The sequence below is a fragment of the Hylaeus volcanicus genome, chromosome 2 (genome assembly GCF_026283585.1).
Source record: "Hylaeus volcanicus isolate JK05 chromosome 2, UHH_iyHylVolc1.0_haploid, whole genome shotgun sequence".
NCBI classification, from domain to species: domain Eukaryota; kingdom Metazoa; phylum Arthropoda; class Insecta; order Hymenoptera; family Colletidae; genus Hylaeus; species Hylaeus volcanicus.
In genome coordinates this window covers 32,575,459-32,587,615 of record NC_071977.1, presented here as the reverse complement: position 1 = coordinate 32,587,615, position 12,157 = coordinate 32,575,459, and the positions used below count along the sequence as shown (strand labels likewise).

Genomic DNA, 12,157 nt, shown 5'->3' with positions numbered 1-12,157 from the left:
AGACAACATTACAACTTGGATGTTGCGCATAGTTTTTGTCGTTGCGTTGATATCGCGACACTGGATGGAAACGAGTTGTTACGCGTACAACGTGACAACACGGCCTACGTACCATTTTGTCCAGACCATGGCAAACCTTTGATCTACGCGTGTTCTGTTGCACCTTTCGTCCGGTATATCCTGCTCTTTTCTAATTAAAATTTCATCGAGAGCACCCATTGATCCGCCCACGCAGTTCAATACCACGGACCCCGGAGATCTTCCATACAATTTACGTTGAAAAGAAATTTCCGTTCCCGATAATAAAAGACATTCCCCACGTACACTATCCTTCTCCGTCGATTCTTTACATTTTGTATCGTATCTATCCCTGACGAAGCGAATTCGAAACAATAGAGAGAGAGAGAGAGAAAAGAATAAGTTAACGAACCAACAAAGACGGGAATACTAATCGAAGCAAGACGTTTTTCGAATCAAAAACCATCCTCCCTGTTTCACACTCTCTGCGCACCCTTCTATACTTCTATACTTTCCTCTCCCTCGACGAAAGATATTCAACCTTTTGTACCTACTCGAAGCGTGCTTCATCGAACGACGTCTTTGACTAAAATTACTTTCTCCTTTTCCTCTTTTGTTAAGGAAAGCATCCAAGTAATATCAGTGCTGTACCGTCGTCGATTCATCCATGGCGCATAATAACATTTCACTTAGCGAATCCCACACCTAGATATTACGCCGGAGCATTTTTTAAACCGAAGAAGGATCCTTTCCTCGGGTCAAATACGACCTAGCGATATTCGAATTGCCAAACTAACAGTTAAACGTTAAGTAGACGCGAGCGTAGGCGAAAAATGAAGATTTAGTACGAACCAGCTACTCTTCCAACAGTATCCGAGCCAACGGAGGCGGGGAGCCAGTAGTTTTTGCATATTTCTACATAACAAGAACGAAGAGGATTAAGGGGGAAGATAGAATTCTCAAACGGGAACGATTCTGTCGAACGGAAATGCAATTCGCGGCGGTAGTCGAGTCTCAGCTCGAGTCGACAGATAGATAGAGTCAAGATTCAATTAGCTCTAGCTGTCAACTGCATGATACTCGTCGATTCAATACACCTTTCCCGTTGGTTGGTGTGTCCCTCGCGCACATGTTTCCCAGCTCGTATCAGTGGGTGAATCCCAGGAGCGCGCGCGCGCGCGCGACATTCGCACGCCTCCTAGTGGTAGTAGGAGCGCGTGTGTACCCCGATGCTCGGCGTATGCATCCGTGTACACTGTACACGCGTGCATAGCGAAAATTAGCCCAGACGGGCAAACGGTGAATTTTGGAAATGAATTTACCGCACGCGGTACGCGAGGGTGTGCATAAATTTTCGACGAGCTCGATTTCACCGAATAATGAGTCCGACCATCTGTCGTAATAGAAGCATCGATGATATTCCAATTCCCAATTCGTCGTGTCGAACGTTGAAAAGAATATCTTGCGAATGTGGGTTAGGTTGAACGACAGTTTCGCGCCGAAAACTTGATCGAAATTTCTAAAATAGCCGAAACCAGGAAACAAACGAACGCGTAAAATTTGAAATCGATCGGACTAAATACTTTTAGGGGATGGGAGCCTAGGGCTCTGTGGCGCGAACAAAATGTTTTGACCAAGTATAACCAAGGTCCACCCTCCTGTGTACCTTTCGATCGTCAACCGTGCTCGATGGATCTGGATATTCGTTAATTCTCCGTCGCGGTTTCGATTATCCTCGAGAACCCGGCGCACCCCCTTTTTATTCCAGTTTTAATTTCCCTCCTTCGACGGTCGGTTCTCTCGACGGTGGTACACGCGATTGATATAACGTTTTAACATCGTTTTAATTGATCGGCCATTCATACAGATTCGGGAGAGGGAACGCTTTGAATGCGCCTTTCAAATACGTGAAAAAATACCACGGAATTCTGTGGCGGCCGGTATGCGTGTAGGTGATGTAGGTATCACTTATCCAAGAGCAGGGCGATACCAGCCATTTTCAATTTATTTCAAGAGCCTTTTCGTGCCGGAGAAAAGAAGGGTGCTACGACTACCGGCAGAGAGATACCTATTCAACGACCTTCGGCATCATCACCACCTCCCTAACAGCCGCAACCAATAACCATTTCGAAAACCTGATGGTAAGCTATTAACGTTATTTCTATACGTACATGTATAAGGTCTTCCATTAAGCGTGATTTCATGTAAAAGCGTTCAAAGAATTTCTATGTTTACGTCTGAACATGTAACGAATGTCTTTTCCACTAGGTAATAGCGTGTATGTCTTAAGTATATTTTAATCTGTATATCGAGTTTTTCGGTCGGTAACATTTAGACGTATAATTAAATTTAACGATACCTTTTCAGGTTGTTTTGATAGTCGCTCGACGATTATCCAAGCTTCCAACCAAGATTATCGATAAAATGGGCTGCTAATACGGACACGTCGCGCGATCTATGATCGATGTGATCTCGAATCTCGCGTGCCGCCTGTTTTACCTACTTTCATTGTGTCGATGATAAAACAGATTACCTACCGTATGTTTATGATTTGCTCGATGAAAGAACTTTTATTTTGGTTCAAGTGGTGCGTATTGTTTATTTCTTTTTCGCTCGCGATTCAATGGAACGATTTTGGCTGAGTTTTTATTTCAACGATGTTGGTAAATTCATAGTTTCGAGGGTAGAATTTCGACGTGAAAATCATTGTTGTTTCGTCGAAGCACTTTGCGCCGTTTCACTGGCGCGATGGATTTTGATTCTCGCGGAGAAACACGGCAATGTTAAAAGGTGGCATTCGTATGTCGAGTCGCCTATTTTAGGAATATCGCGGAGCATCGCTCTCCCTTTGATCTCGTTTAAATAGTTAATGATACTCACTTTTCGATAACATGATGAAATAACGGTCGAGTAACTTTGCGTTTGAAAAACATTTCAAACGGCATGCTTAAAAACCTACCGATATTCGCCTCGTTAAATTTTCTACAAACGCGCTCTCAAAAAATACACAGAGAATATATGCTCGTAAAATTAACCCCACGTGCAAGTATAAAGGCAGCAAGTTCAAGCAAAAAAAAAAAAGAGCCCAAGAGAAGAAGCATTTTTTCGAAATATCCTCGTGCACGGTTTATTTCTATTTTATGTTTACGCTCGTGCAACTCCGCAAACCTGCCCGGAGAACGTAAACATTAAAAACGTTTTACTGTTCGCGCTAATACATGGTTACGAACAATCTTTTCACGAATAATACAGGTGTGTTCAAGTAATTTTTTTAAATAACCTAATTCAAAGATGTACCGTTTTCCTACGTTTCCTTGTTTGTTTGTTTTCCCTCGATTGTTCGAAAAAAAGAACAAAAAGAGTTGAAACGTGAAATTGTTGGTTGTCGCAAAGAGGTGGATAGCACAGCCTAGCCGTGCTTGTTGTGCGTTCGATGTACGCTACCTCGGTATCGAACTAGATCCTATTACTGGTTTCCGATGTATGCGGTAAAAATACGAGTTTGCGGAAGGCACGCATAAAACGCGTGTATACAACGAACGCGAAACAGAGAAAGAGGAAGTGAGAGGGCGTTGCGACCGCAGAATTATCGAACCCCATTGCAAATGTGAGGGAACAGCCGCGGGGGTATGGAAAGAGGGAAAGGGACGTGGGAGGCCGAGAGGAAACGCGGGAGGTGGATAGGAGAGCAAGAGAGTTGTAAAAATAACGCAGTTAATTAGCAGCAAAACCACTTTAGTCGAGCTCAAGCCCAGTGCACACACTGTAATAAGCAAAGAACAACTCACAGGCGAAAAACGCCCTCGAACGCGAGGCAACTGAAACGCGCCAAGGCCCAGACGAGTGAGACGAGCCTTCGCCTTCGCCTTTCTCTCTCCCTCGCTCTTTCCTTTAGTTTCTGTTTTACTTCGCTCGTTCTTCCTCCCTCTTTTTCACGATACACCATATCGTTCCGCCTTTCTCATTCGTTGCGTACTGTTTCCTCCTTTACCGGCTGCTTCGTCGAGTCAACCGTAAATAAACAACGGACGTTTTAACAATTTCGCTGTTGCGCGTTGCTTCGAAATTCGTTGTACCGACGATAATAAACCTTCTCCGTCTAGGGTCCGTTTGTTTCGCAATTTTACATTCTCGACCCGTCGTACGATTAATTTTGCTCACTCGACGAGTTAGGTAACCCAATTTTGTTTGTCGTGTCGAGGAGAATACGCTCGACTCGGGTAAGCAAAACGGACCATTTGTCGCGCCGTGAAGGCAAAACAAATTTTTCCTCGAGAGGAAGAACGAAGAAACGCGAGAAGTGTAGACGTCGAGAACTGTCACGCGCACAATCGCGAAAGATAGAAACGGTTCGGAGAGGGGAACCCTCTTTCCGCGTCTGTTAACTCCCTTTCTGTCCACGACAATGATCCTGCAGAAGAAATTGAATTGGTAACATCGGTAAACGACGCCCGAGTTGCTCCCGCACCGCCGAAAACGAGTCAAGAGCGAGAAAGAGCAGGCCGAGAGAGAACCGCGCGTGGAAGGGGTTGGCGAAAGAGGGTAAGAGAAGGAGAATAGAGTCGCGTTTCACGCCTCGTGGATTTCAAACCGTTTGAAATCCAGGTGGAAATAATACAACTTTGCGTTCCTTGTTAAAGATCAAAGGGAACCTACCCCAATCTCGATTTCCAAGTCCTCCGTTTCTCTTTCTCGGACCCTCTCGTTCCTTTCGATACATACAACTAGACCCACCACCCGTGCAAGACGATCATATCGCTGTATTCAAAACCATTTACTATGAGATTTCCATTGTTTCTCGCACAATCATCGATTTTCCATTCCTCCAATCTAAATACCCCCTAAACATTTTCTACTTGCAATTAGTATTATTGTTTTACTTATTGTCGCAGTTTCATAATTTTATTTTAAAATGTTTATTGTATGAAATATGTACACTCGATGGACTGGTATTCAGAGATTGCAAATTATTGCTGTCTAGTAGATACTGTGAATTTTCTTGACTTCCCGGTACAGCACTCGAGCTTGAACTGAAAATATGAAATGTATCGGATAAATGAGTTTCTATGCAAATGCACTTTACAAGTGTCTGAATTTTACGATGGTCCATGAGGACGACTTATGTACATAGCTTTCAGCTTTAGCAATTGTACTAGATCTATGTTCTATGATGTATTTGTTTTACTTTATGAAAATAAATGGATAAAACTCTTGTACATGGCGTATACATCATTGCAACTTACCATAGGGATCGAATCTAACTATTTCCAATTTATCAACTATTCGTTCCCTAGGTATTACATACTTGTGCCCACTTGCTACGCTTTCTATCAGCACTAAAAGGCTTCTATAAACACAAAACACAATATTCAATCGTTAGGCTTACATTTGAAATAATTGCTGGTGTACCGGTGACATCAATTCGTATAATAATTTTTTAAATTTAACATTTTATTTATGGACATACGGTACACGATGTAATTAATCGAGTAAAGAAGGAGTGTTGAACATTTTACTCGATACGAGCTAACCTGTACTCGCGTGTAAAACTAAATTATACGTAAAATTAGATATACTCACTTGCTCTTAGCTTTTTTAAGTAATATATTCGTTAAGAACATAATGCCAAATTTTATTTATAGTAGATTCGATGTTTAAAGGTGATATATTTTTGCAACAACCAGAGATTACCAAAATCAACTGTTACAGTAAAATAGTAAGCTACTGCCATCTAGCAGTAAACGAATTGAATGTTGCAGTCGCCATCTAGTGGGAAAACACCCAAGTTTGTCGAGAAGTAGTTCTCACTTTTTACCTTAGATGGCGCCCGTTTCTGTCGCAGTCGCCGTCTAGTGGGAAAACGCCCAAGTTCATCGAGAAATAGTTCTCACTTTTTTTTTACCTTAGATGGCGCCCGTTTCTGTCGCAGTCGCCATCTAGTGGGAACAGTGCAAACTTGTTTGGCTACAAACTTGGCCATTTTCCCACCGATGGCGCCACTGGACTATAGTAATATTGGAACGCGCCCTTAGCCACCCGTAGCCACACCTAGCTTACCTAGAAAGAGGGCAAATTGATGGGCAATGCTAAGATAACTATTTCTATTCGTTTCTATTGGTCACACATAGTCAAGTGTACGCCGAGCGTAGAGTTCTATTCGTCAGTCGAATAAACGCGTGCTATGCCAATCAGTGTCAAGGTTAGAAATCTCGTCGTATCGGGAGCCAATAGGAACGTTTGTCCTATACAAGCTTTACGAGCCATTATTCATCGAGGCAATTTGCATTTTCTCGTTGTATGCGTGCCAAGCATACGCAACATATAGGGAACATATTATTGAAACCTGTTGTTGACATTTCCAGTGACATAACCCTCGATATTGAATCTTGTTAGTGTTTATATACTCTGAACTCGTATAGGGTTCACGCGTGGTCTATTTTCTATCTGTCAAAATTCTCGAGTAGCGTTCTTCCAATTTAATGCTTGATGCGTTTGCGGATTGATAGCGTTCTAAAGTGAATATATCTATTGTTGTAAGTGTACTGTTTCGTTCAAAGTAATTGCTAAGATGAAAACTGGTATTTTCCACATTCGACATTCTGTTCTCGTTGGAGAAAAACTAGAATACACTTTGTATAGTTTGAGATAAGCTGTATTGGGTGTGACTAATCCTCTTGTTGTCAGCACATGGAATAAAATTTTCGTAATTTAACCCAGGTGTTTCCCAATTAAGTTTGTAATTTGTAACGTACGTATGTATTATTGTTTACTTTATAATTGCTAAGTCTTCATTGTGTGTTACAACAGTTAGGAATAATAGAAAAAAAAGAGTATAGGTCTGTAGTAGAACACTTATCAGCCATAAAAAATCAATGTAACAACTATTTTATATATTTTGTGTGATTGATAAACGATATTTATCGATTCTTCAATATTAATTTCAATTACAAGGGAATATCATGCAACAAAAAAAGACGAAATTTCTATGACTTGTGTGACGTATATAGAATAAACATAATTAGCAGGATTTATGAGTCACCTCGATGACCTTTTATTGCAGCACTCATTATCAATATGTTTCTTGTATATTTTTATCCTTTGCAAATAATCTTTTCTTTTGTTTGGTTACATTAGCCGTATATTTATTTTCTATTGATACCTTCATTTTTTCTTTATTTTTATGTTATGAATTTGTTCTGTTTTTATTACAGTTAAGCAAGAATGCAACAAACAACCACCATTGAAACAATCACTATTACCAGGCCACTGAAGGTGAGCTTCAACTTTCGATTACCGATTTATGCCTATGATCATTTCTGATCACGAAAGCATTAGATCCAAATGCATAAGTAAAATTCCATGTTTTGTGTACCTTACAAGTAACAAGATGAAAAGTGACGTGATTTTCGCTTTAAAAAGTGACGTGATTTTCGCTTCAAAAAGTATTGCAAGCAATAAAACGAAATGCTTTTAAATTTTACACAGTATTTTTTTGTGCAAATCGTGATCCAAATTAGGTGATTAGAACTCGACAAATAAATACATTGACGTAACATTACAACCGACGTCATTTCTGTTTGCAAGAAAAAGCCAATCTTTGCAGTCTGTTGATACTTTGAAAACTTGGACTCCCAAAGGTTAAACCGTTAAAACGAATAAAAGTTAAAATATCGATATTGTAATTGGGCACAAGCTAAACTTCGGTCACGATGATATTAAAAAATACTTTTATAAACAGTACGCGCACGTCTCAGGTTTCGTCTGCACCCTCTACCGCGTACGCGCACTGCGCCACGACCTTTAATGGGCGCAGCCTCCCTGGAACCCAATTACTCCCTCAACCTCGGACAGACTCTGTCCCTGGTTGACCTCGCTAAACGAACAATCTTTGAACAGTTTCGTCGAATGCTAAACAAAAAGTCGCTAGCAACTATGTAACGCGTGTGTCACTATTCGAGGCACGATGTAATTAAAAAGTTTGTTCAACGAATTTGACGAAAATGCGATTGATCTGTGTTTACCTTGGAGGTGTTACTCGCTCGTGAAAGTTTCGCGTCCTCTGAACCATTCTTTAAATGCTTCCCTGTTGTCTACCGAGGGTGTTCCGCGGAACAGTGTACGATGTCCCGTAAATGGTGCTCGAGGCGGCCGAAGAGAGTGTGAAAAAAGCTCGAAACGATTTTAACCCTTTGCGCTCAACGACATTTTCGGTACGGCGAACTAACATGTTTAGACGATTTTGCAAGTGTCCGACGAACTTCCTGCGGTTAATAGAAAGCTACTCTATTTGCGAATTAATGTCGACAATTATTATATTTTAATATTTTCCGTACCCTCTATATCAGAAAAAAAAAAAAAACTTTTTAATACACTGTTTTGCATTTTTTTCTTTTTACAAGTAACCTTGTTTTGCAACAGTATAAAATCAAATTGTTCTTGGATCAAATTGTTTCTGTTATAGATATTCATTTTTATAGAATTATAAGGCATTTCAAGCAATAAAGATCATAAAACACTTATTTCTATCATTTCACTCTTCTTGAAAGAATATGTATTTAAGAATGTAATCACGGGTCTAAGACATCGAATCTGACATTAAAACAAAGATTGTCATTTCTTGGTTGCTGCTCAAGTTACTGTGTAAAACCTAGTAGCAACCGAGAGTTGCCTCTCGAGTGCAAAGGGTTAATTAAAAGCAGAGTTCCCTGATTCTGTTCAGTTTGGGCTGTCCTGAAAGTATAATTGTAGATCTACAATGATCATGTACACAGTTGCAGAGGATCACATGGGTGATACCGAAATTGCACAGGTACACTCAAATTCCTTTGGAAATTACTCTTGCTTCCGACCAATTTTTATGGCTATAGTACAGTCCTTGTTGATTGTTTTCATTGTATAAATATTATTTTTCTATCGATTACAGGTGATTGCATTTATATGCGGGGTAATAGTGATACTGTTAATGATAATGGGCTTGGCATCTACCGATTGGTTAATGGCATTGGGATGGAGACAAGGTCTGTTCGCGCATTGCATCGAAGAGAGCGCGCCCACACCACTGCCATTTAACATACCAGATCCAGCAGGATGTTATCAAGCCAGAGACGTTGGTACGACAAATATTTATATCTAACAAAGTTCTCGTATCCAAACGCAAGAAAGTTGTTAACATTTATTTTATCTGCTTTTACAGCTTACATAAAAGCAGCTGCCGCTCTGTGCGTAGTTTGTTTATTAACAGACATCGCTGCAACAATTCTCACAGGGCTTGGTTTGAGGTCACAAGATAATCGTGACAAGCACAAGTATTATAGATTTGCTGTCTTCTGTATGGGATTCGCACGTAAGTATGACGATTTCAGACAATGTATACATATTAATATCGACTGACATTTCTTGTTTACGCTATGCATTTATTTTATCGTATTTCAGTGGTATCGCTTCTAATAGCTTTAGTGATATATCCAGTGTGTTTTGCCACGGAACTCAATCTTGGTAAGTCGCAACTCTACGATAAATACTGGCGTGAATAAATGAATATATGTACGAAAGTTTAAATGTAATATATTTTACAGGAAATCGAGCAACATGGGAATTCGGTTGGGCATACGGAGTTGGATGGGGTGCAGCTATTTTCTTGTTTGGTGGAGCCGTGTTGTTGTTATGCGATAAAGAGAGCGAGGAAATTTATTACAAAGAAAGAAAGATCGTACGCGACGATATCGGTAGCGGAGGTTCTATGATCGGCATGGGACATCATGGTGGACGAAGTGGAACGCAATTAGCCTAGTGGCATTGCTCCCTGCCCGACGTTGTTCTCTAGGTGATTAATTTCTTCTTTTTCTGTCCTCACGTTTTGATACATTCATGGAAAAAAAGACGTACACACGTATAAGAGTGAATGGTTTTTTATATGTAGTCTACTTGTTACACCAGCATGTATCGGACTTAACTATTACTTCGATATAGGGGATGTACAAACATCTAAACAATCCGTCGTTGGACATTTGACGAAAAAGGGTTTGCAACTTGACTGAGATTCGATTGAGTTCGCTCATTGGTTACCAATTTCCAATTTTCTCATATCAACAATTTCGGGACCATTGCTATTTTAAGTTTACTATAGTATTATGTTTTACGTGTATTATACAACAAATATTTTTTATATAGTATATTTACATTATTTTTTAAATTTACTAATCAACTTTTGATACCATTACAATGGTAACAACGATGCTGCGTTACTTATCTGTAAAAACGAAAAATCAATTGACACAACTGTCGCATTTACCATTACCGTGTGACTCGGGACATAATGGCAAGAAACTTTTCGATTTGCTAATGTTTATGACTTCACGGTAACTTTCGCTATGCCTAAATTAACAATTTATTATTGTGTTTAGTTAGCTTTAAATATGAGTTTTGGTTTTCTTACACAGCACATAATACTTGAGTACTTAACACTATTCCATGCTTTTTCATTTTCGAAACTGGAACAAACATTTCAACTGTGAATAGCTGAGAAATTCGATGAATTAATATGATTAGTAAGACAAGAACACTGCCTCTCGTTAGTCAAGATCAAATAAATCATTGATTCTTATCCTTGTTTTTGCGTACGACGTGCAACTTTCAATTAGTTATTATTTATTACATTTTAGTATATTTTCTATATGTAGTATGTACATATACACACTCACACTCACACACATATATACATATCTCTCTCTCTACATATATATGTATATATATATTAGATGTTAGTAATTTATTGTTCGCTTTCATTTAGTTTTTTTTTTTTTTTTTTTTTTTTTTATTACTATTACTGAAAGTGATACTTGCTTTAATCAAATGATTTATATTATTGTAGCATTCACCAGTATTTTTGGTATAATATTATGAGAAAATAATGTTTACAACTTATACTTCCACGTATCCTGCAATAAATCTTGGCCTAAAATTGTTGTAAGTAACATAACATGTGATTGCATACACGCACATAACTATAATGAATGAGAAACTACAAAAAAAAATTTGAGTAAAAGTAATCTCGAGTGCGAAAAATATAAATATTTTTAAAAATTGCATGCTTGGGCACACGCCGCGTCGATTGTTGCGAATAACAATAATATTAATCGACTAACAGATTTTTAGAGATAAAATCATTATTCTCGAAAAACCATAAAATTATACGAAACAATACCAGTTTGTGCACGTGCATTGTAAACGAACGACCTGATCGTTAATTTGTACATTGAATCAAATTTATTATTTTCGTATTCGTATTTATCCAAAAGTCTTCCTTTATTTCTCATGGAAATACAAATGTATTTTTAGTGCATTAAAAATTATGTAAATGCTACCTCCGATAAATTTTTATTGCGATTGTTTCCCGATTACGAATATTTTAATTGCAAAAGGTGCACGAAAGAAAGTGAATGAGAAGAAAAATGTTTCTTCTGTAATTCTTCCAAAACCAATGAAACATGATTTCATTTAGTTTTAGAGGAGATCAACTTTTGTTGTCTCTCCTGTACATCTCATAGTGTAAAGGATTAAGATGTTTAAGTGTTCATTTACACGAGATATTTATTTCACGCATTACATTAGTAATAGCAGCAACTCTTTCTTTTTCCCCCCAAGGCAGTTCCAAACGACTGAAACTCTTAAAATTGTTTGTCTTCTTCGCTGACGCGTAAGTGAATAGTTCAAAAGCAATTGTACAAATTAAAGTATACGCAAAGTTGGTATGAAGTTTCGCGATTTCAAGTTGTCTAATGTTTTCAAGTATTTCTCGTTTTGTTTTGTTCCTTTTTTTTTTCCACAGAAAGAAAAGAATTAGTATGTGTGATTATATCGACAGTAATCCTACGAAATTATTGCCATTTAACAAAGACATGTATGCAATGTGAGAGCTGACATATGTACGCGTTATGATGTTGCCGATGATATTTTCAATATTACGATTAATTAAGAATGATATTGAAGATTCCATCGAATGTAGCTGGACAAAGATACAAATTCTAGCAGTATTATATATTTCATAGTAACTCTTGTTCGGTAACCGTTTCTTTTTCTTCGTGTTCATTTGAATCGAACGAACGTTTATCATTTTTACCCATTTTCTATAGGGTGAAGT

The 12,157-nt window shown here is 38.6% G+C and overlaps 2 protein-coding genes across 10 annotated transcripts; one reads left to right on the top strand and one right to left on the bottom strand.

The window, feature by feature from the left end:
- Positions 1 to 3,742: 3,742 nt before the first annotated feature.
- On the bottom strand, positions 3,743 to 5,760 carry LOC128884856 (39S ribosomal protein L33, mitochondrial). The gene is made up of 3 exons (XM_054138512.1): positions 5,599 to 5,760; positions 5,262 to 5,365; positions 3,743 to 5,048 (listed from the first exon to the last, which is right to left on the bottom strand). Exons 1-3 carry the CDS (start codon positions 5,637 to 5,639, stop codon positions 4,996 to 4,998), a joined length of 198 nt encoding a protein of 65 aa, XP_053994487.1. The 5' UTR covers positions 5,640 to 5,760; the 3' UTR covers positions 3,743 to 4,995.
- Positions 5,761 to 5,965: 205 nt separating this feature from the next.
- On the top strand, positions 5,966 to 10,992 carry LOC128872857 (transmembrane protein 47). Of its 9 annotated transcripts, none has more exons than XM_054115959.1 (7): positions 5,966 to 8,228; positions 8,738 to 8,827; positions 8,942 to 9,128; positions 9,212 to 9,361; positions 9,451 to 9,513; positions 9,594 to 9,841; positions 10,889 to 10,992. In XM_054115959.1, exons 2-6 carry the CDS (start codon positions 8,774 to 8,776, stop codon positions 9,806 to 9,808), a joined length of 669 nt encoding a protein of 222 aa, XP_053971934.1. In that variant the 5' UTR covers positions 5,966 to 8,228; positions 8,738 to 8,773; the 3' UTR covers positions 9,809 to 9,841; positions 10,889 to 10,992. The 9 variants fall into 9 exon arrangements, with proteins under 9 accessions (XP_053971934.1, XP_053971933.1, XP_053971931.1 ...); XM_054115958.1 differs by lacking the exon at positions 10,889 to 10,992 and adding an exon at positions 9,988 to 10,650 and having other exon boundaries at positions 5,969 to 8,228; XM_054115956.1 differs by lacking the exon at positions 10,889 to 10,992 and having other exon boundaries at positions 5,973 to 6,217; positions 7,230 to 8,228; positions 9,594 to 10,650.
- Positions 10,993 to 12,157: the final 1,165 nt, after the last annotated feature.